This window comes from Salminus brasiliensis, chromosome 25, assembly GCF_030463535.1.
Source record: "Salminus brasiliensis chromosome 25, fSalBra1.hap2, whole genome shotgun sequence".
Lineage (NCBI taxonomy): Eukaryota > Metazoa > Chordata > Actinopteri > Characiformes > Bryconidae > Salminus > Salminus brasiliensis.
Genome location: NC_132902.1, coordinates 17,025,138 through 17,050,213, shown reverse-complemented (window position 1 = coordinate 17,050,213; position 25,076 = coordinate 17,025,138). Strand labels below are relative to the sequence as shown.

The window sequence follows — 25,076 nt, the reverse complement described above, 5'->3', positions numbered from 1 at the left end:
GTCCATATTGCATACCATATTTCTGGCTACTCCTCCAACACCTGCTCCAGCTGACAGGATCAGTGGGGTTGGAGGTAAAGGGAGGTTAAGGGATGACGGAGTGGAGGAGAGGAGATTAAATTTAGTGTCTGACTCCAGTGTCTCTCACGCCATCCAGGTCTATGGCCAACCAGAAAAGTCTTTCACGCCATCCAGAACTATGACCAACCACACCCTATTTCTTGGAAACAGGGGACATAAGAGAGAACATAAAAAAATAAGAAAATATTCCCTATATTCTGATTTCTAATTGGTCATTGACTTACTGAAATGAACTGTGTACAAATATCTGTGCAGGGTGATGCTGCTTGACTTTCTAGTCCTAGGATGCTTGTTAACATTAAGTGGGACATTTACAGTTGTACTGATATCTGTGGAACTTCTTAAGTTTGATAGTGTTCAGGTTTTGCTGGGAATTTCTATTCTTGTTAGTAAAGACAGAGATACATGGTAGTTTAAGCAAGCAATTAGGCCTACCTTGAGTATGTTTAGGTCAGTTTCGTTTACTGTGACTGTCTGTAGAACGTTCTCTTCTCCTGGGCCAGAAGGTGCGTGGGAACACAGGCTCCTGTGTCCTGGTGTACTGTTGGTCATTGTCATGCCATGTTTCACTCCTAGTTTGTCTTTCACTGTCCTTGCTGAGCCTTTCCTGTCATCAAACAAAATGACGCAAAAAAACATGACCCATAAATTGGCAGGCAGTCTTTAGACATCTGTCTACACAATACCTCACTCATCTCTCATAAGAGTTATTTCACAAAGCAGGAGTTTTCAGTAAGAAAGATGCACTAAGCCTGAGACAAGGTCTTTTTATCTTTTCTCATATTAGCCAAGACACTTTTTGAACTGATAATGGTGTTTGTACGCCAATCAGCCATAACATTGAAACCACAGGTGAAGACAGGTGAAGTAAATAACACTGATGATCTGGTGACAATGGCACCTGTCAAGAGGTGGGATATATCAGACAGCAAGTGAACATCCAGTTCTTGAAGTTGATTTGCTGGGAGCAGGAAAAACATGCAAGCATAAGCATCTGAGCCACTTTGAAAAGTGTCAAACTGTGATGGCTAGACAACTCAGGCTCTGGCTCAGAACATCTCCAAAACATTCGGCAGATCTTATAGGATGTTTCCGGTATGCAGTAGTCAGTACCTACCCAAAGGTGCTCCACGTTAGAACCAGAATCAGTGAACCAGCGACAGGGTCATTGGTGCCCAAAGGCTTACTGATGGGATTCATGGAGGCCCCACCTCACAACAAGACTTCTGCTGCTACAATCTTGGTGCCAGATACTACAGGACGCCTTCAGAGGTCTTGTGGAGTCCATGCTTTCAACGGTCAGATCTGTTTTGGCAGCATGAGGGAGACCAACACAATATTAGGCAGGTAGTTTAAATGTTATGGCTTAACAGTGTATATCAGTACAGTACAGTTTTTTTAGTTGCTGCAGTAAATTCCACAGTATGCATATGATATATTTAATTACAGCACCTATCAAATAATTTTTATTACATTAATAATCACAGTATTGTAACTGGTATTACAGCACTGTAATTGTTGGAATTGCTATCACTTTTATCACAGCAAATGGTGAGTACTTTAAAGGGCATTACTGCATTCATTTTTGTTAAAAATGCTAAAATAATTATTTTCTATAAAATCTCAAATCACTAACTGTATCATTATCAAACCTTTTATTTTTTAATACACAGGTACTAAATACGTGTTCTTTTAGCTAGCAAGAGAAAATAATAAGTGACGACCAAACTGATGATGTCATCAATCTGCTAGTTTTTTTGGTAATGTTGTGCTCTTGCAAAGGAAGGTGTGTCTCTCTGTGACATTTCTCTCTCAGTGCAGTGTATAAATTGAAGGAAATAAAGCTTTCAGTGCCATTTTGTCACGCTTAGTGTCACTTACATCCTCACATGCTGATGGTTTGCCAACAGGAAGATAGGAGCTGAAAAAGGCTCAGCAAGTAACATTAGCAAGCTGAGGTATCAGACCACTAGCATATGTCTAAAATGTTGGGTGCTTTTCTTTGTGTACAGTCCAGCTACATATAATCAACTTACTGTAGCTTTTTGCATTTCTAAACAGTTGTGGAGGCTTTACGATTGAATTCTTGTCACTAAATTATGATCATGATGCTTACCAGATCTACAGTAACCTGCTGTGTTCAGCTTTTACTATAGGAATGTGTATATTATACAGCAGTAACGCTGTAAGAACTACAGAAATTTTGTTTTATTGTAAACTTGCTTTTCAGAAGCCACTTATCAATTCTAAGGGTTGTGATTTTGGGTTGTTTTTTTATTAGGGGGCTCTGAAAACTTTTCTCAATCTGAGCCAAATTAATGTTCAGTGCTCAGTCTACCATTTAGAGCCATCTTTTACCAAGATGCTTTGGGAAACCCAGCCCTGTTCATAAATCGGCCTCTGTGAAATCAATGCATTTCTACCACATGAAATGTTGAAAACTGAATTGAAAATAATGGCAAAAGTTTATTGCTCTACCCGTTCTAACATACCCTTTTAATCTATTTTCATATGTCTTTGTCTTGTCTCTTAAATCTACTACAAAAGCAACATCCAATCCCAACCACGTTTGTGGTTGTGGTGGATGTATTAAAAACCTAATTATAGAACAAATAGTCAGTGTATTGTGATGATGGAAATGTGCAGTGGCAGTGTCCAGGTCCTTCTTACTCCCCCATCCTCCCTCAAACAGGAATACATGGATTTCAAAACAAATTGTTTTGTTCAATCTTTTCTTCCAAGCAGTTCCCCATTATTGCTCCATATTTTTCCTTAACCCTGAACCGGGGAACTGTCAGCACCCGGCCACTGGTCTCAGACAGTCAGCAGCTGCTGACAGCAGCAGCATGTCAGGAATCAGTCTGTAACACACAACAGAGGAGGGAGGCATTGAGTGCTGCCAGAGGGCCTCTGTAAATGCCACTGGTCTGCTGTTATGTCTATATATTGCCCCCGGGACCTGCAGCTGGGCTTCTTCTTACCTGCACACAATTCCTGGAGGATCAGCTAAAGATTAACCGTAATGAACTGGAAGAGCGTCAGCTGCGTGGCATGACCCGAATGGGATGCTGGTGCTCTTGGAAGGACAGACACCTACCGTGGGATACACTGAAATTAGATTGCAAATGTAAAGCAGCAGTACAGTTACAAGCATGAAATAATAGCACATACAGGATACAGGATACACAGGAATGCACTTAGTGGTGGTGCCCATGCATATGAACACGTAGACCTCAGAGACACAGTGTGTAAATCATCACAGAATGCAAACAAACACATTGACATTCATTAGTTTAGAAGGCTGTCACCTTCAGCCTTCGCCATCTGACATGACAACAGCACTTTTAGAAAAGTCCAATGGCCCTGGCTGTAGTAGCTCAGATTTCTGATTTAGGAATAGTGTGAGCGTTTGTGGCAAGAGGGCCAAGGGGTCTCTGGGGAGGCAGGAACACCCACATTTGATGGACAGCCTCCACCAATTTATTTGTTTACTTACTTTGTGTACTGAAGGCAAGCTGAATATACAAGTTTATACAAGTGTTTTATTGTCTCTGCTGTCATGTGATTTCACCACAGAAACATTCTTGTTAATAAGACCAGTGTCTTATGCTGCACAGGCCCAAAATACTGGCAGGGAACGATTCTACTCAGTTTAGTTCTATAAAACTTTTTTTTATACTTTTTAATTATGTATTGAATTATTTTGCTTCTTGAAAAAATTAATAAAATGAATATTACAACCCTTACTTTTATTTATTGCTAACATTTTCCATTCCACCCTGCTTTTTCATCCTCTTAAGACTCTGCGTCCTCATATGGGGACTTTACATTTCTGCTTCTCCGCACCATGACACTTATTTTTTTTTAATGTTGACCCTTTGGCCTCATATCAGGACACTGTTTTTTGGAAAAACGACTTCCGGTACAAAGACTATGTTTAGTTTTTTTTTATACTTGTTAGGCCCTACCCATCCCAAATAGGAGAAATTAATTATGAGGTTAAATAATGCAGTATCTTATGTTATAGGTAGAACATTGCAGTCATCCATAGGCACTCTATACAGACATGATGTCAAATATATCAAAATAACAATCACAGAAGTCATTATTAGCTCTTATATTCATGAACATGTAAATGATCTATCAAAATGTAAAACCAATAATATTCAGTTGGTAAAGTTCATTTACCAGTGTTATAAGAAAGGGCTGTCCTACACTAAGCAAGAGCAATTTTAAGCAGTATTGATCTTCCGGAATTCAGAGCATGAGCTGATAAGTCCAGCTGTGTACCAAAGCTGCAGTGTTATGAGGTGTTAACATCTTCATAAATCCATACTGTGGTCTATGTGATATCACCTCTAGAAATGCTTTGCATTTGGATTTAGAAGAAGAAGTCCCTAAAGACGTCTTCTTAGGCACGAAAGAGACGAGAAGCATAGCCAAATACGTCTAGCACTGTTACCGGCATGCGGCTGTAATTTAAACAGAAGAGTAAAGCAGCGGGTTTACTCTCTGGTACCACCTAGTGGTTTGGCCACACACTAACAATTGACACACAGGGCTAATTAAGAATTTATAGTTAGCAAAGTTATGTATCTAATAGGGGAGTAACGAGTCACAACATTTTACTGTTTTATTAGCTTACAGCAAAACATATTAGTGGCTGAAAATGTACATTTATGTAAATGAATGTTTAGATTTTTAGTTTTTATAGCATCCAACATTATAAGAGCACTGGCTGTGTTTCAAACAGGAGCTGCGCTGTAATGCCTCAATCGAGTTCTGTAGCCACATGCTAAGCTAACAGGCTTGTCACAATACAATAAAACAATATTATACGGTGTGTCATATTGTCACATCCCTAATATCTAGCTAAATGCCATTCCTATGAAGCGAAAAGAAGAGGTGAATAGAATAGCGGTGCAATACAAATGGAAGATGCAAAAAGGTTTAGCATTTGTAAAAAAAAAAAAAAAAAATAATAATAATAATTATTATAATTATAATTATAATTATTATAATAATAATAATAATAATAATAATAATAATAATAATAAATAAACAATCAAATAAACATTTTTCTTGCAAATGCGGAGTACAGAGTTCTGTATTTAAACCTGTTTAGGATACAAAAAGTTTATTTGAAATCCTGAAACCCTTTTTTTTCTATCTATTAAACATGACAAAATTATTTCTATCTATTAAACATGAAAAATGATTCAAACCAGAATAAAAAACTTTTATTTTGACATTTAAAACGCTTGGCTAAATCTACCCGGAACCATTTGTATGACCATATGTTCCTTACGAATAAGTCGAGCAACAAATCTAATCTTCAACTCATGTGAAACGTTCATCTCGCAGTTCTGCTTTAGCGTATGCGTTACAGATCGTGTGATCTGACCGGGAGCTGTAGTTTCTAAACGTTACCGGTGGTTTTTCCGGACACGTTATTGTTGCATCAGATAGCGGGGCTGCAGAAATGGCAGGATCTGGAGACCAAGGTAACGTTTATTATATCTGTTTACAGTGGGTCTAATAATTACACATTAATCGATCAGATTTAAGGTGACGTCGCACATTAGGTTAGCGATCTTTTCATTGAGGAGTAGGTGGGAGGTGGGAGGTGGGCTGCAGCTGTGTGGAGATGCTCCATCTGATTTGAACATTAGGCAGAAAGGAGCTGTGGGCTGCTGTGTGGGTGGCTGTTAGTACCTGATGTGTGGGTCTAACGGTGCTGTTATTAAAATACCGTCTTTGTGTGGTCTTGTAAATCGTAATGTGCAATTTCCACTTTCAATAGATTACACTTAAATTCGAGACTGGCCTAAAATAGCTAGTTTTGACAGCATGTTGTCAACAGGGTGAATTAGGCTGCCTGACAGGCTACTGTAATTAATTTAATTTAAAATAACACGAATCTGATAAGCCCCCAGGCAATGAAAAATGGACCAACCACAGACATGGGTCTGTTAATGTTACAGCATGGCGTCAGTTGTGGTCAGAGGTTTACATACAGTCATGTCGTGGCAACATTGGGCTTTCAGTGATTTACTGAACTCGAGTAGGGCATATATCTAAGCATATAATAAAATAATTGGTATACAATTACCATTTTTTTCTTTAATCAATGAGGTCAACGTATATATCTGCACAGATTTTTGAGATTGGTCATGACTCTGACTTTTGAGGTTTATAATTTCATTTTAGACCAGGTTTTTAGGCCTAACACACTTATGATCTTGTAGCTGATTGATGCTGGATGTACCAAGAGGTTCTATTTTTGTGACCTGCAACTTTCACTTTTACTTGAGTATGGGTGTAGTCTTCTCTACCCCTCCATTTCTGTCCATTATAGCAATACTAGTACTCAGTACTCTGGACAACACGTCACTGTATTAAAATAGTGGATTAATATTCATTCAGATGGATTATTTTCCATTCAGATCAGTAGATCTAAAAGTATAGTTTGTGATTGTCCTTAAATGGAGCCTGTCTGATATCCTCATGCCATATGTTCATGACAGCATATCAGCAGATTTGCAGCTCATTCATCATTTCTCAGAGCTCTCTTCATTTTTGCTATGGCTTCATGAGTCTCTAATGTTCAGCACAGAAGCCATTGCGCCTCTTTTTCCCCCTGCTGCCTGTGGATGTGCCTTATGTGTCTGTGTATGTATGTGTGTGTACCCTCTTTGTCTTCCCAGCCTTTGATTATGGCTTCTTGCTGCGCATAAGCGAGGATGCGCGCAGGGCCGAGGCTCTGAATGAGTACCTGAGCTGCCGCAGTTACCTGGCCGGCTACGGGCCCTCGCAGGCGGACGCGGAAGCCTTTGCGCTTCTCCGCGGGCCCCCTCCCCAGCGGCACGTGCACGCCCTGCGCTGGTACAGACACATAGCCGCCCTGCAGCCCCAAATGAACGGCCAGGCTACAGACACCAGCAGTGAGTAGAGCAGGGAGCGAGAGACCCCAAACTACGCCCCTTTGACACAGGCTCGTGTGGTGCATGTGTAGGAGACAATAGGGTGTGATTGGTGATTGGTATGTTGGGCTGAGATACAATCAGATATTTGTGCTTAGGCAGTTGATGTGTCCTGTAGGATTTTCTTCAACTGTAGGACAAAATATGGTCTGTATACTGATTGTATTGAGCTTCCACATACTCGGCTCTTAAAGTCATGTTAAGGCATAATCTGATGTGTTCTGTGTAATTAGGGGTGAGCGATGTGGCAGAAATACTGTATGATGATACTTAAAGACATTTTTACAATAAATTATATATATTACAGTATTTAGACATGCAGAAAAAATGCTTTAGCAGTGCCAGATTGTAAAAACCGTTACATGTGCAGCTCTACCAACTAAACAGGGCTCATTATGTTCTTCGTAATAAAACAAGCAGTTGGTCATTGCTCTTTAAGTACTGATGATCACATCAATACACACATTATTTATCACAACAACCAAATTGAGCACGATAATGCTAAAATATCTATGTGTAATCATGATACTGCACACACAACTAGTTCTAGTTCTAGTTGTGGAAGAAACATCACTCCAGGGCGTTGCCTGTCACAAATAATCAGTTAAACTTAAATTAAAATCATCAATCAAGATTTGTTGTATTTTTAAAAGTGCATTTTGAGTAAATTGGTATAGTTTTCCTCTTACTGGTGGGGAGTTTTGTTTTACAAGCTGAAAGATACACAAAGTGAAAGAAGCCTGGGGACTGTCATAGGTTCAAAATGATTGAAGCTGTTATTTTAAGCTAGAAATGCTTTGTAGTGTTGCTGTAACTATCTTTCATTTGGAAAAGTATTAATCAATAATGTAATTCAGCTACTGGTGATTGTCCATAAATCTTTAAGGCTCGTAGTATAAGGCCCCTGGATACTAGCCCCACTAGAACTATCCCTGCACTTACTAAAGTCATTTTCACATATGAACTCCAGAAGTTACCCTTTCTCACATGTTCTCTGTGGTTTAGGTTAGCACCTCTGTAGCGCTTGCAGGAGGTACGGCATGACCAACTGTGAATTCATTGGAAAATGAACTGCTCTATTCACACATGGGCCCACTCGAACATATAACATCCGATAAAACTTATCAGAATATTCTGGGTTAATGTGCATGTCTGAACGAGGCTTAAGAGTGCTCATTTGAGCTAACTGCCCTTCAACAGTATACAGATCTCTCTTTTTGTCTCCCTTAGTATCCTGTCTCGCTCTGGCACCTGTGATTTCTTAGATGTGTGTGCGTTCATGTTTTCTGTTAAATTGACTGTAACAGTGTAGTCTGGGGTTTGATTGTGAGGTGAAGACCAGCATCCACCTTCCTTTTCTAAATATGGCAAATGGTCTTGTTGACAAATACTTTATAAAATGGGAATAAAACCGGCTCATACTGGTAGTACTAGATAGCTCGCATTGTAGCTGTTGCTTTCAGGAACGCCTGTGCTGTTATAATTGCTTTATCTTTGTCTCATCACGTATTTCGGTGTCCTTCAGCTTTGTGCATGCCTGAGTCAGTAAAAACACAACATGTCTACCACCTACATCTGCCATGTGCAATGAGTGTTCCATAATCAACATGTTTGATGGACACACAGCTGTGCCTGACCGTCCCCTCCATACTCATGGCCATTGTAATGTAAACGGATGGGACTTCACCTTATAATAAATAATGTGTTTTTGTGTTGCAGCAAAAGGAAAGAGGGTGCAGCCTCCATGGTCTCCACCGGATGGAACTGAAATTCCCAAACTCAGGCTTTACAACAGCTTAACAAGGACCAAGGTGTGGAAATGGGAGATTGTCCAATTTCAGATTTAAATTCAGATTCATTAGGAAACAATTCAGTGTGTGAAATCTCCAGTTTAATTTTTGGGAAATTAAATTAAATCTCAGGTTTCTCCCCCACCATTTGATTCCATTAGATTTTTTGGTTTTGATTTAGAATCATACAAATACACAAAATATGCAAGTGTGACTGTTGAAACTATTAGTTTTTTGTTTGTTTGTTTATAGAATTTTATTTTGGCCTGAAATAATTTGTTTGCATTCAGTGTCACATTATATCTAATATACTTTTTTGAGCATTGTTTGTATTTTAGCATTTCTCTATACATGCTAACAACTAACTGATGTTTTTTTGTTTGTTTGTTTTAGGAATTGTTTGTCCCTCAGCATGGGAACAGGGTTCTGTGGTACTGCTGTGGCCCCACAGTCTATGATGCCTCACACATGGGTCATGCCAGGTACCACTTTCTATGGTCATTCATAGCCTTTTTGAGCTCTGTGTTCCCTAGAATCCCTTTCAGTCCTTTTCTGGAATGGTGCTCTTTGTGATAGCTCTATAGGGCTTCTGCAGAGTGCACTAGCCAGGCTGAAACATTCATTCAGGCTTTAAACCCAAAGTGAGGATTTGTTAGCCATGTTAAAGGTCTGTATATCAATCAACAAAAGGGGAATGTGGGTCTATTGAAATGTATCTTTTGCCCACATAGTTCCCAAAGCATTATAGAGTTAATTTTGTCTTTGATGCATCTTCAGAAAGTGTCTTTAGAGTACGGCATGTTCAGCCACAACCTTTGTGTTACATTTTAGAAACAAGGTTCAGGTTCGCAAATGAAAGAAACTGGCTGCAGAGCACTATTGAGTTTGATTGTGACTCATTCAGTTATCAGGCTGTTTCCTGCCTCTCTTCCAAAAGCTTTTGTCAGCTTTGGGCTGTCGAATTCTGAAGTGTCTTCTCTTCTTTGTGCTGATATGTTGTCCTTGTCCTTGCAGATCCTACATTTCTTTTGACATTCTTCGGAGGATACTGATGAACTATTTCAAATATGAGGTCTTCTACTGCATGAACATCACTGACATTGATGATAAAGTAAGACTCTGACGTATTTGCACGGCATTATTTCTAATTCAGAATTAAATGGCATTTTAGAATTAATCCACTATATGACAAAAGCAAAGAAAGAACATAACTTTATGCCTGTTTTGCTCATGACTCTCTTTACACCTTGTCCTCTCAGATAGGACACAGTGAGCTAACTGGTTAATAAAAACGGATGGCATGTTTAGAGTAGAACCCTTGTAACTGTATGCTGATGACAGTTTGAGCTTTGTCAGGTCACTGTGCATTAATGTCCTGCTGTGTTTCAGATCATTAAAAGAGCCAGGCAGAATCACCTGCTAGAGCAGTACAGAGCAAAGAAGCCCAGTGCCTCTCAGATACTACAGGATGTCTTAACTGCTAAAGAGGTGAGATATATATAGAAACTTGTTGCAGCAAAGCTTTTCCGTTGTATCACTCAAGCAAACCAGCAAATATATTAATAAAGGGATGCACTGATCGCTCATCTGGTCACCGGAATTGACTAGTTTTAAGGGGCATCGTATAACCAATTCTGCGCCTGCCACATTTACACTTGTGCACCGCCAGAGAGCACAAACACAGCCACACACACACATGCTACAGGACTAGGTTTCTCTCTCAGCACAAATGAAAAATTGCTGTTAAATGGTTGTTAAATTGTATCGTTATGAAACTATGGATAGCCTCAGATATTTCTCTCGCATTTAAGTTTGGTACTGTTGTAATTGATGTAATTGTTTCTTCTAACCACTGATACAATGGCTCCTTTAGACAGCACAGCTTAGCTGTGATCAGCCTCTCACAGAATGTTTCTGTTCTTCATGTGTGTGTTTGTGTGATGTTAATTACTTAAGGCATTGTTGTGTGTTTTAGCCCTTCCAAGTCAAGCTTGCTGAGACCACAGACCCTGATAAGAAACAGATGCTAGAGAGACTGGATACAGCTGTGACTGCCGCACTGACTCCCCTGCAGGGGGCAATAAAAAGCAAGGCAGCAGATGCTGCTATTCAGAGCCAGGCCGAGGTATGTGTGAAATCTTAGCTTACACCTCAGTGTGAAAGCAACAGCAAAGATATTTTGACAGAGAAATCAAATGTATTTAGTGCTGTCAGCACAAGCAGTCAGAGTCCTCTAAAAGTAAAGTTTACTGCATGCTCTGTTCTAAGGTTTTGCTGGAAGAAGCTAAGGACCTTTTGTCAGACTGGTTGGACTCCCAGTTTGGCAGCCAAGTAACAGAAAACTCAATATTCTCCCTGTTGCCAAAATACTGGGAAGGGGAATATCACAAAGACATGGATGCCCTCAATGTAAGAAACTGTTTTTCATTTAAAGGATTTGGAGAAAATGCAGCTGAACATAATTTGTCACTTACCTAGATGCAATTGATCAGCCAAGACATATTTGTTATCAAGTTAATTTACCAAATGCCCGAAATGTCCCTTAGCCTACTCCAGACCCCTCCAGATTGTTGCATGGACTGCAGTAATGCTTGATCTTTCTTTCTTTTTGACAAAGAGTTATTGACTAAATGCTAAAATGATAATGAGTTGTTCAGTAACCAAGTTTGGTTGACAGGTTCTTCCTCCTGATGTACTCACGCGGGTCAGTGAGTATGTTCCAGAAATTGTGGAGTTTGTAAAGAAAATCGTGGAGAATGGATATGGGTTAGTATTATGACTTCTTGCATATAATTTACATACACTATATGTCAAATTGTTTGTGTCTACACCTTCTAATATCTCATAACATGATGTCAGGGTGTTACCATAAGGTACATTTTTGTTTGCTGACACAGATGTGCAAATGCACACAGATACACTCCCACACACCGCTTGTCTAGGCCCAGTAGATACATATTGACAATAGAATAGGACTCTCTGGAGAAGATCATATTCCTTATTTAGTTGTGTGTATGTAATTCATTTGTCTCACTCATGTTTTGCTATGCAGGTATGAGTCTAATGGTTCAGTGTATTTTGACACTGCGAAGTTTGATGCGAACTCGGGACACTCGTATGCCAAACTGGTGCCAGAGGCAGTGGGTGACCAGAAGGCTCTACAGGAAGGAGAAGGTTCATATGATTCTCAAAATAGTCTACAAAATTATTACAAATATTTGTAACTTGAACAAGAGGATGAGTGTTCTGGTGATGACATCTCTCATAACTGATGCACTTCTATATGTAATACATAGTGTAAGAAAAATGTTCATGTCTTTGTAGGGGACCTGAGTATCTCAGCAGATCGGCTGAGTGAAAAGCATTCACAGAATGATTTTGCCCTATGGAAGGCATCCAAACCTGGGGAGCCATCCTGGGAGTCCCCATGGGGGAAGGTGAGCACAAGTACATCTAAACCTGTGGACCTGTATGACCATATTGATGAAATATTAATATCACAGAAATGTACCATGTACCTTTCCTTGGTTTTAAACCAGCAGTAAACCGAGTGTTCAAAACCGAGAGGAGTAGGCTAATGCACACGGTATTGGAAATCATAGCCCAGTCACAACATTATAACATTTTTACAGTTATCACATTACAGTTGATAAAAAAAAAATGATGTCAGTTTAGAGTGTGATGCTATATGCATATCAAACAAAAAAGTGATTTCTCTGCAGTGTTTGAAGTAATTGGGAGCTGAATAATCAGAGAATGCAGTCAAACTGTGTTAAAAGATATTAAACACACTAAAAAATAGTCCTTAAATAAAAATAAAAGAAAATAAATCTGTCCAGAATGTCACTTTATTAAAAACTGTATATTAAAGCTTAAAGTTTTACATCAGTGTTAGCAGTACATCTTACCTAAATAGTGTAGCTGAATAATGTATAACAACACAAGATACTTGAATCTGATGGACTAAAAAATAAATTAAAATAATCCCTAATTATAACGTCGCCACATATAATCTAGACTCTTGTTTAAGTGCGCTAATGTGTTTTCTGTTCTCACTGTGTTCTGTGGTGTCCCTCCTTCTGGCCTTCCTTTTTTTTTTTTAAGGGACGGCCCGGTTGGCATATTGAGTGCTCAGCCATGGCTGGGTCCATATTGGGAGCATCTATGGACATTCATGGAGGAGGATTTGACTTGCGCTTTCCTCATCATGACAATGAACTGGCACAATCTGAGGTGAATAAAGCTCATATTTTCTGTACTTGGCATTTGATAAATGACCACACTATTAATTCCTGTTAAGAAAAAAAATTTTTAATGTCTGTGTAGAGAAGCACTGTTTGTTGATCTGATGTTTGGTGTGATGACGTCTGTACAGGCCTACTTTGAGAACAACCACTGGGTGCGCTATTTCTTGCACACGGGTCACCTGACCATAGCTGGCTGCAAGATGTCTAAATCTCTGAAGAACTTCATCACGATCAAAGATGCTCTTGCAAAACATACCGGTACTGGTTCTACAGCATTTCTTTTTATCTAGTTTGCAATCGGCTTGAGCTATTTTATTTATTCCATAGTCAAGTCAAGTCAGAGGCTTTTTATTCCATCTGTGTACACAGTGGAGCAGAATTACGTTCCTCCAGGTCTATAGTGCAACATGGGCCATAAACAATACAGTACAGATACATGACACTGCAATGTCAACACAGCACTTAGTATTGAATGTATGTGGTGGGGATAAGGTGCAGAAGTATGAAATGTGCTATGTCATATAGTTATACAATATGCAGTCAGCATGAACACAGCAGTTACCAGGGTAGAAGAGATGTATACAGTAAATATGTATACAGTATTTAGCTGCAAGTAGGCATGCGGTAGTTACATTATGTGTGGGAGTGTGCGTGAGTAGTTCAGTTTATTGCATGTCACTGAACTGTGATATGTCTCTTAACAGCAAGGCAGCTGCGTCTGGCCTTCCTGATGCACTCATGGAAGGACACATTGGACTACTCCAATAACACCATGGAGTCAGCCATTCAGTATGAGAAGTTCATGAATGTGAGTTTGCTGCCCACATCAGCACAGTACTACAAAAGTGGACCTGTTGTACACAGTGTGTGTTTGTGTGTGTTGTAATACTGACTATATATGTCTCTCTCTCTATGTCCATAGGAATTCTTCCTGAATGTTAAGGACATCCTGAGGACTCCTACTGACATTACTGGCCAGTTTGAAAAATGGGAAGCCGAAGAGATAGAGCTCAATAAGAGGTCAGTAATTGTAGGTCTTCTTAGCTAAGTACGGTGTGTCCAGAATCGCTGACCTTTATTCGGTTCTGCTTTATCAGCATTTGAGATGCATGGTATGGACAAATAACCATTTTCTGAATGCATTGCGGTATGGCCTGCATTATTTCTGAGCTAATTCTTTTCGCTTTGTTGGATCATTTGATCATTTAATGCTACAGGCATTATTTGTTTGTCCGAACATCCACAGAAAGGTGTGACTGATCTGGATCACAGCACAAAAAGCAATTTGTTACTGGTTAGGGCCTTCTGACATATCAGTAGGCCAGTGTTGTGGAAACACGAATGATGTGTTGTGCATTATTATTGCCGCATTGAATAATTAGATTTGTACTCAATTAGATTGAGTACTTGGATTCTAAAATTATTTTAGTAGGATCTGGTTACGATTTATTCAGGCGCCTGAATGTATGTTTACATGTATACTATATACATGTAACATAGCTTCTTATTTTGTGTGCAGTTTCTATGAGAAGAAAGAGGCAGTTCATGAGGCCCTGTGTGACAACATTGACACTCGTTCAGCACTGGAGGAGATTAGGGCTCTTGTGGGCCAGAGCAATGCCTACATAGCTGCTAGGAAAAGCGCCAAACTGCTACCAAACCGAATGCTGCTCCAGAGCATTGCTCACTACCTGACTGACATGTTCAAGGTAAGGTGGCCATAGTCACACCAGACACCTAACACCTTCAGGCAAAAGCAGTAATAATAATTATTAATTACTAAATAATTAATGGTGAGGGTGAAAAAGATAAGAATCTTGTGCTAAAAACGTCTGTGATCTAGTAAAAGATCATTCGAGCGTAATAGGATAACTGGCTTCTTTTAATTAATCCAATTGGCCATTAAACAGTGATGCACAACAGATGCCACTCGTTATGTCTTTAATGTTATACTGTTACAGTTCACCTGGTAGATGTGACTCTGTGACAGTAGCCACCTACCCTATATAGAAAAACAAATTTGGGACACCTGCTTATTCATTGCTTATTCTGAGTTTATCCTTGTTTCTGTAACAATCTCTACTTCAGGGAAGGCTTCATACCCCTCTAGCCTGGTGCATGGTGCCAAAATGTTCATGTTTATTTGCTCCAGAGAGTCCTATTCTACTGACAATACCTGTGTAAATGAAACTTATGTTAAAATAAAAAAAAAATAATTATATTATATTATATATCCTTATATAATACTCCATTATCATCAAAATATAGTGTTTGGTATGTCATAAGGTTCTTCTGTGTTTTATAGAATAACTGCAGATATTTTTCATAAGGGTCTGCGAATGTTAATGTTTCCATTTTCAGTTTATTAAAGCATTCAGCATTATAAAGGTACAATATTGGAGACTTTAGAATGGCACACTGTCGGATTGCCTAAACCATTCAGATCGATTTCTTAGCAGCATAGAAATAAAAAGCAAACTGTGGATTATAATGTAAGAAATACCAATAAAATCCAGCAACAGTGGCTTTGTGTGTGTGTGAGAACATATCAAGGAATATCATATATACACATATTAGTTTACTAACCACTGCAATTAACTGATTAATTGTTTGCATCTAATTCCACAAGCTACTACACTAACTGTCTGGTAAATGTATTGCTCAAAACCAGAATGTATTGGAATAAACTTGTCTAACTTGATTGTGTTTTTACACAGACGTTTGGGGCAATTGAGGGAACAGAACCTATTGGATTCCCTGTTGGAAACAATGGGCAAAATGCAGATGTAAGTAAAATCCTGGTCTGATATTTTTAGAAGATATTGTAGATGTTTAATAGTCCACATTTAAATATACATTAATTCATGCTCTTGTGTCGCTATACCTTATAGTTCATAGATTATAGAGTTTTTGATGTGAGATTTTTTTTATTTGATGTGTCTTGCAGCTGGAAAGTACTGTCATGCCCTACTTGAATGTGCTGTCCGACTTCAGGGAAGGTGTTAGAAAAATAGCAAGGGAACAAAAAGGTAACGCTCATTTTTAAATCCCATAAATTCAGTCTTAATAAAATATTGAATGGTGAGTCATGTGTGTGTCCCTATCTGTTTTTCGTTACAGTAACAGAGGTGCTACAGCTGTGTGACGCAGTCAGGGATGATATTCTGCCTGAGCTAGGAGTTCGATTGGAAGACCATGAAGGTATGCTGCAACCGTACTGGCTAGAACTTAAAATGACTGGAATGACTTTTTGACCTTTTTGCAAGAAAGCATGTTTAAGACTGCTAGTTGGACTTTTTTTTGTAATAAGATGTAATAAATTGATGTACATATATAGATATCTATAAATAGATTTTCTTAAGTATTTGAGAAATTGATCGTGGTCATTTTAAGCAACAGCTATTCTAGTAAGCTGGCGGAGGCAAACATGCACTTATGAATGTGTCTGATGATCTTTGCTATTGATCTGAGAAGGGCTCCGCACAGTGGTGAAGCTAGTGGATAGAGAAACTCTACTGAAGGAGAGGGAAGAAAAGAAAAAGGTAACTACACATCTCACATCATACCACACATACATACATTGTGAATAGTAATGCCAACAATGTTTTATTAAACATTTACATATTATAATTTTGCATAATTATGCTTCAGATGGTTGTGTATCATCTATTGGCCAAAAACTACTCCCTTCACCTCAAACTATTTTCTAGTTCTGTTAACACATTGTGTACCCTAGAGATTCTCCACAAGGGGGTGCATTTAGTACCCGATAACTTTTGGTGCTTTGTAAGGGCAATCACATCAGCAACAATGTGTGCTAAGCAAAGCCAAATGCTACAGGCATCTTCATTATACCATAATAATAATGATTACACAATTACTCATGAAAAATGTATAGGAAGCTTTGGAGTGAGTCAGACTAGGACTCAGCTTACACTCTTATTTTAGTTTTGTATTACAGCTGCCTTTTTAGAAATAAATATGCTAATTTAATGTCATGGCATAGATCAGTGTGCATTATTTTCTTTAACTGAATGAATTATGGAATTGTTTGTTTCTTGAATTGACAGCTAGAGGAGGAAAAGAAAAAGAAGAAAGAGGAGGCGGCCAGAAAGAAACAGGAACAAGAGGTGAGAACAGCTCCTGTATAACAAATGAAAGGAATACAGAAATGCATTTTATTGAGAAAAAAACTTTGATCAATGTTTTCAACATCTCGTAGATGGCCAAACTGGCAAAGATGAAGATTCCACCAAGTGAAATGTTCCGCTCAGAGACTGACAAGTATTCCATTTTTGATGACACGGTAATGTAGCACACTTCTCTTATTCAGATCAGCATGGACAGTTCAAATGTAAAATGACTACTGTTTGAAAGCCAGCAGTACAGACTTTACATCAGAAATGCTTACGCTTTTGCTCATCTCTGAATTTACGCACAGGGTTTCCCAACACATGACGCAGAAGGGAAGGAACTTAGCAAGGGACAGACCAAAAAGCTTCGGAAGCTTTACGAAGCACAGGAAAAGCTGTACAAAGAATACCTCCAGGTCATCCAGAACGGAAGCTGAGAATGCTGGGAGTTGGGAGTCCGCCAGGACCTGCGATCCGCCCATAGTGTCTGCCCTCCTCTTGTATTGTGGTGGTTGTTACATGTAAAACAACAAGACTTTCAGACTTCTTCTGTGGGTTCTGGTGCTGAGCAACGACGATGTTCAAAGTCGTACTTACATTATAGGAAAGGGAGGCTGGCGTTTTGTTGCAGCTTTATAAGCGTTGCTATGGAGATGATAACTGTGGTAATAAGGTCTAAGCACTGCTTTAAAGCTGACAAAGCTGAGGAAGGATGTGGGAATGTAGTCAGTTTTGTAACGTTGAAGGCATTTTATATTTGAAGGGTATTTAATTATCAGCAAAATATTACAAAACAAAGAAAATGATCCAATTGGTGTTAATGTCATAAATTATTGGTATCATTATGGGTGAGAAATCAATCAACTATTAATTTAGACAAAAGGTTAAAAGGGCAGATTTTTTTCTAAAGCAATGTTTGCCAGAGAGTTCCTAATAAAATGATGACTGAAGTAACCAGCATAATGACGACAGGTATGATTTATTTTATATGCTATTGTAATCATTGGTGATGAACAGACTGTAAAAAGGAGGCAGGTACAGGCCTGTTTTTAATAACATGGGATGTGTGGGAAAAGAAACAGAGATTTGTGGACAAGGGACTGTGTGGAATTTTAAATTCCCCAAAAATAAAGCTAAACTAAAATGTGAAATTTGGACGTTGCTTAGTTAGCTTACTGTTTAGCTTGCAGGTTTACAGAGGTAAATAGCATAGGAATTTGCTAGTTATCACAGATATACCACAGAGCTTACTATTTGTATTTTTGCAGTTTCTGTGCAACGTCTAGATTTGAAAAGAAATAAAAGGACCTCAGAATAAATCAAAACATTACAACAAAAGGTCTTTGAGTGATATTGAGATAAATGTAAAAATTGTGTCATCGTGTTTATACCATTGTGAGTGCACTGTTATACATTAAATTGCCATGAATTTCTGCTGTTGATACTTCAGGAAAAGCTTTTTGAAAAATAACCCTACTGGGCTACTTTGTCTTAAATAATAAAAACAGATCCGCGGAGAATTTATTACTCTTTATATTTCTATTGCATGCCCATTTCTTAATCTTTCCATCTATAGACCACTATTATAGAGCTCTAGGCTAGTGCTGGGTGATATTTTAGTGTGTATATATTTATTGCTAAAACTATCAGAAAATATCAGTGTCCCAATGTCATGGTTTACTGGTATAGTAACTAAAACACCCAGCACTGCTTAAAGCTGTAGCTGAAGCAAACTCTGAAGTATGTGAAGCTGTTTACATGTTAAATGGTTTATATTTTATGTTTAAAATGAATATCTGCTTTATTGGCAAAAAGTTTAAACATTTTATTTCTTATTATTTAAAACAAAATTAAACAATATTTCCTGATTAAGAGGAACAAAAGAAGGCATGCAAAAGATGTGTTTTTTTGAATGTTAACCTTTTCTTATCAGAAATGTATATTGTATTTCAGACTGGGCTCTACTACAGCTATACAGCAACTATTTTTACACCTAAATAAGGTAAAAGGCATAAAAATGTATTCTTCTAGATGTTTTAAAATAGTGAAAGTTAATAAACCTTCAGACCTGGCACACCCTAAAGGACCTGGCACTTCACCTGGCTTTAAAATATGCTTGGTGAAGTTCTGGCCAACAGCCAGGAGGTGTGCCAGTTAGAGTGCTGGCCAGCACCTGGCAGAAAAGGGTGCATTCCCATCTCCAAAGAGATTTGAACTATAAACAGCCGTTCCCTATGACCCAAAAACATCAGATTGGAGCTTTTGTCATCCACTAATGGGGTGTTCTGTGATCTACCAGGTTGTTTGCTATTGTAAAGTTTCTACCTGTTAATTAATAGGCACCTATTTTTTTCTATTTTTCATGTTCTTGTGAGGGGCAGTGCTAAGGCCTGGCCTCCTCCCGCCACTAGAAGGAAGCATAGAGTCACGCCAGCCACTAATCAAGCCTAACGCACAACACCTGGTCGAAGGGCTGTAAAATGAACCCCTCAGGTTCAGTTGCTCACTGATGGCTCTTTTGACGCTCTTTCTGTGTGTTTCTGGCAAATAGTCTTTCGAGTGAAGGCTGAGTGGGCCTCGCGCTTTTTCGTGTGTTTCTCCTGTATTTTTTCTCCTGTCTAAGCTTCCAGTTCCTTTCCCTCACGTTCTGTCCTGTCCAAGTCTATTTAGCTGTAGTTTTTCTTTTCTTCGTGGCTTTCGAGGTGCCCATTATTCTCTCCTGACTGCCTTTTTGGTTTCCCGCCTTTTTCCTTGCGTTAACTTGTGGTGGCCACTTCCATGCTTTAGTGAAGCAGCAGAGCATCCGTCTCCTGGTTGGACTCCCAGGTGACTTTACTAGCTCTTCAGTTTCTCTGTTCTGAGATCAACTGCTCTGCACGTGAAGCCGTGGTGCACGTGGTCGTGATGGCTCATTTAGTAGCGTGTCCGGTACATGCTTGGGTTCAATCTCTAGGTGAGAACCTTAATACAGCCCTGGCTTATATGTTTGACTGATCCAAGATTGACTAGATTTGTTTGTCCAAAGCAGTTCTGGTCAGAATCAGAATCTGATCAGAATCAGGTCTTGGTCTAGTTGTTCTCTGGCAAATTTTAGTCTTGCCCTGATGTGTTGAGACAGCAAGAGTTTCCTCTTTGCAGACCTCCCTTGAAAATCAAACTTGTGCAGTCTCTTTCAGACAAGAGCTGCTGTTCTTTGACATTACATTGGCGAGAGGTGCCTGCAGATCCTATTATGGAAGTATAAATAGTCATATGAGAATATTATGACCACCCCTGGTTTGGAGTGAACTCTGCCAATTTAACCAGCTCCACTTGCCCTATAGGAGCAGTGTGTAGTTCTATAATTAGACTGTAGTCCATCTGTTTCACTGCATACTTTATTTGCCTCTTTTCACCCTGTTCTTCAATAAATGGATCCCACCGGGCTGACCCCCACAGAGCAGGTATTATTTGGGTGGTGGATCATTCTTAGCACTGCAATGACACTGACATGGTGTTGGTGTGTTGTGCAGGTATGAGTGGATCAGACACAGCAGTGCTGCTGGAGTTTTTAAACCCTGTTCACTCTATCAGACACTTCTATCGAGTTGGTCCACCCTGTAGTTTTAATGTCAGAGACAGAAGCTCATCTATTGCTGCACAGTATGTGTTGGCCATCCTCTAGTCCCGCAGCTGGATATTTCTGGTAAGTGGACTATATTCGGTCCACCAGTGTGGTGAGATGAGGCATTAAACCCTCCAGCACTGCTGTCTGATCCTCTAGTACCAGTGCAACACCCACTAATACCATGCCGGTGTCACGGCAGTGCTGAGACGTCCCACCACCCAAATACTGCTTGCTCTGTGTAATGTGAACTAGAAGCAGATGCTAAGGCATGTCTGTCTAGTGTAAGCCAAATATTCATTCTGTGTCTCTTATTTGCAGTATTTGAGTTTGTTTGAGCCCAAATGTGGACAATTAGAGTGGTAATTGGTACATTTTTATTTACACTTTACAGACAGAGTTGAGTTTAGAGGTTGAAGGTTAGAATTAAGTCCAATCGCTGTTCCCCACGACAGGACAGTTTAGCAGTAGAGGGATCTCACTGTGGGGAGAGAATGTCCTCACAGTGGCTGAAATATCCTCATTTGCTTCAAGCTTCTTTAATGTAAGAGGGGATGCCAACTTTCTCATACTGCTAGCCTTGGCCCACAATTATTCATTTAGCTAATTAAATGTATAATTAACACCCAGAAGCGTATAGTTAAAACAGTTTTAAGGATTTAAATGGTCTAATAATGTGCATGTTCTAGCTCTCTCGTATGCAGAGAACTGCTAAATAACAAGAAGGAATACATTGAAAAATTGTAAACAATGATGGGGAAACTTTACCCTAGTGATAAAATACTTGGTGTATTTTATAAAATCCTCTTATCCAGAGCCACTTACCTTTCAGCTACTATGTTATTAATATCTAGATTTTAGTTCAGCTTCTTTATCTAGTTTACCTATTTTAAATGTGTAACGCCACTTCAGGTTAATCAGGTTTACGCTGACTGTGACTGATAACTGATAATTAAGAATACTTATTCCTTAATCTAGTTTGCCCATTGACATATCCTTATTTATCCCTCAGTTTTAATTACCTCTGCCTATTTCATTAAAGTAATTAAAAGCTAAATTATTAAGGTGATGATATTTAAATGTTGCATCCCGTCCTTTTTTTAAAAAAACAGATCCTTCAGTGGTCCTTCCTGTTCTTTAGGTCCGCAATGACGAGGCAAAAAACTGTGGGTTGTTGTTGAGCTGCAGCATCTGACCACTCAGGGGTCTGGTGATTCCCAGAGTTTGCTTCCAAAAGGCCGTCCTGTCAGCTTCCACCATGAAGGGCCTGGCTGTGTATAAAACTGCATGTCCCATGTAGGCGCAGGACACATAAAGGCAGCTGAGCAGCACGGCCTTCAGTTCCTCCTTGCTGGCAATCTCTGGTGAGATGGTGTCTCGGCACAGCATGTAGATGAAGACGATGCTGCCTCGACAGAGGAAGTGGCGACGATGCCAGCGAACCAGATAGAAAAAGTGGTTGCCACATCATAGGTTTGTACCAGGAAAGGTCCTTGATCAGGTGACGACAACACAGGAACTTTCCCAACATCCTGGCCAGCTCAGATATCAAAGACATTTAAAAGATGAAAAAGAATAATTTACATATTATAGATGGTGTGCTGTAACAGTATACACCCAACTAAAGCCTACCAAATACTAATGACAAAATCCTATACATTTAAATGTAGGAATCATAAATACTGCCAATCCCTGCCCTCTTAACTGTCTTCAGATTGTGATTTCTTTGTAGAAAATAACTAAATACATTTTCTACAGGAAACAAACTTGAATATAAATATTTTCTGCCAATTGTCCATCACTGGTTATGTGATGGGTTCAAATTGGTCAAGTATGTAACTAAATATACATGGACACCATCCTGAAGCCTACATACCTTACAGTCAGTGTTTCCTTGCAGACATGAAGGCATAACAATACAAATAAATTTACCTTGGGAATTAATAAATGAACAGGTAATTATGGGAATTAATGGGGATAAAATGGATTCACTGTTCATTCCTCCATCACATGTCTAGCATATGTTCAGATTATTTCTAGCACACATTTCGACCAAAGGACTAGCTACCTAAAGTCAGGTAAGTTTTGGTTTAAGGTTTATATTTTTATTGACAGTAATGGCACTGAAACATTATGCAACTATTAAATCAAGGTATCATTTCACTGTTGCTAGCTATCTGGTAAGTTAGAAAAGCTTAATGTGCAATTTCATTTGAGGCTAGTTTAAAAAGGCTAGCAAGAAGATAACTAGATAAGATAGATAAGATAACTAGCCCTGCAGTGTGTAATGTGCCATGTGCCTGGGATTGAGGAGCAGCTTCGCTATTCAATTGTTTTGGTATCATATGTAATTATTTTATTATATTATGCTTCAGTATTTTTTTTTTTTTTACAAACTATTTGTAAGTTTCTCACCTTTAGTTTTGAATATTCACATTTTAATTCCCATAATCAATTGCCCAACTTTGAAAATTCCTGAAATTTTGCAACCCTAGTCTGTGATCAGATTTACATGTAAACAATGTTTACTAGAATCAGATTCTGTTCTGTTCGTTTATTATTAGCCTGTATCGTGAATAAAATAGAAAATTATTATTTTTTTAAAAAACCAATAACATTTAGGAAATGTAGTCTGTACTGACCTGTAGAAGTTGATGAGGCCTCCTGAAGCCTACATACCTTACAGTCAGTGTTTCCTTGTGGGCCGTTGTGTCATGTGGGCTCAATTTAGGCCAGGTCAACTGCAGACATGACATGCAGACAGGCATAACAATACAAATAAATTTACCTTGTTAGTAAATTTATTTGTTAGGAAATGTAGTCTGTACTGACCTGTACTGACCTGTCAGTCTGTACTGACCTGTAGAAGTTGATGAGATTGAATCGTTGAAAATTTAGGTTGTTGTTTTGGGAGCGGTCTTTGAGAGCGTGCGAGTTGTGGAAGATTTGATCGATTGCTAGGTGAAGAAGTTCTAGAGCTCGAGCTCACTCCAGGTAAAAAAGGATTAGGTGGAGGAATGTTTTTGGTGTACAATGTAAATGTACATTGTACATTCGTCCAAATGTTTTTATTTTGGTTGCAGATTATCATCTCATGTAAACTGATCCACAACCTAACCCACAATCGCTTTATATATGCAGAAGATTTCAGATGTCACTTTAGTTATACACGTTTCAAGAACGTTTTAACCCCCATTTCTTCAAATATGTAAAAAATGTTTTTACTAAGATATTACATTGTTGTTGGGGTGTTTTTTTTTGTCCTTGTTTACAGTTACCGGGAGCTGAGTGTGCTAGTGGTGGTTAGGTTAGGTTGTAGCTAGGCTAAGCTAGGTTAGCTGGTAATCTTGCTGTCTGCACCGTCTAGAAGCACGTGGCCGGTATTTATGCTACAGCCAAAATATTCTGAACACCAGACCACTAGAGTTGACCAGAGTTGGACCCCCTATCATACACTGTTCCCCAATCTCTGATGTGTTTGACTAGTATGGGAGCAGGTTTGTTCAGAGAAAGATTAAGTGCACTACGCCCTCAAGGTATTTATTCGAATGAAAAGATGAGGTTATTAAATATAAATATTGTTTTTTCAGTAATTGGAAAAAAGCAGAGGAAATTGCCTCTGTCTTGTCTTGTTTTAACATATGGAGATATTTTAGTTACATGGTGTAAGGACAAAAGGTAATTTTACTTAATTACTTAATACAATTAAAAATGCACCAGGTGTCAAAATGCGCACCATGCGTAAACGCTGAGGAGAGGGCTGCGCAGAGAGATGGGAAATTAATAAACGCCACATGCGTAAACGCCCAGGAGAGAGCTCAGACTGAAACCACAACAGCTGTAGAGAAAAGCAACGCTGTGACTACATCTCAGATGTAGATTAAATACTGTATATTAATCTGATTAATGGATCTGGACTCTCACCCTGGACAGTTCAGGATAACACTGGACTCATTTTGGCCCACATGAGAACAGTCCAATAACACTGCCATAAGTTTTATTTAAACGGATCTTAATCTGGATTTGAAAGTGCACTCATAACATCAGTCTAAGTCTGAAACCACACTTCTGCAGATCACACAAGGTCCTCTACATCTAAGTCTTACATGGGGGGGGGAAACCGCGGTGAGCACACAATGGCTGAGCTAACAAAGACCCAATAGTTTGGGCTCTGCCCTGTGATTTTGTGTTATGGAGTTTAGTTACAGCTGCATGTTTATTTTTCTTTTAAGTGTATC

At 39.0% G+C, this 25,076-nt stretch overlaps 1 protein-coding gene across 2 annotated transcripts; it reads left to right on the top strand.

The window, feature by feature from the left end:
- The first annotated feature begins 5,505 nt into the window (after positions 1-5,505).
- Positions 5,506-18,667, top strand: cars1 (cysteinyl-tRNA synthetase 1). Of its 2 annotated transcripts, XM_072671617.1 has the most exons (23): positions 5,537-5,585; positions 6,789-7,025; positions 8,784-8,875; positions 9,248-9,336; positions 9,869-9,965; positions 10,244-10,342; positions 10,830-10,979; positions 11,123-11,263; positions 11,532-11,620; positions 11,907-12,028; positions 12,179-12,291; positions 12,959-13,087; positions 13,230-13,359; positions 13,806-13,909; positions 14,024-14,121; positions 14,621-14,810; positions 15,819-15,887; positions 16,049-16,130; positions 16,222-16,302; positions 16,576-16,643; positions 17,172-17,231; positions 17,324-17,407; positions 17,543-18,667. In XM_072671617.1, exons 1-23 carry the CDS (start codon positions 5,564-5,566, stop codon positions 17,669-17,671), a joined length of 2,475 nt encoding a protein of 824 aa, XP_072527718.1. In that variant the 5' UTR covers positions 5,537-5,563; the 3' UTR covers positions 17,672-18,667. The 2 variants fall into 2 exon arrangements, with proteins under 2 accessions (XP_072527719.1, XP_072527718.1); XM_072671618.1 differs by lacking the exon at positions 6,789-7,025 and having other exon boundaries at positions 5,506-5,585.
- Positions 18,668-25,076: the final 6,409 nt, after the last annotated feature.

Excerpts from the sequence above, each read along its gene's own strand:
- cars1 (XM_072671617.1), top strand. The coding sequence starts at position 5,564 with ATGGCAGGATCTGGAGACCAAG. Across the intron at positions 13,360-13,805 it reads TGCTCTTGCAAAACATACCG|CAAGGCAGCTGCGTCTGGCC; the intron begins GTACTGGTTCTA and ends GTCTCTTAACAG. Across the intron at positions 17,232-17,323 it reads GAAAGAAACAGGAACAAGAG|ATGGCCAAACTGGCAAAGAT; the intron begins GTGAGAACAGCT and ends AACATCTCGTAG.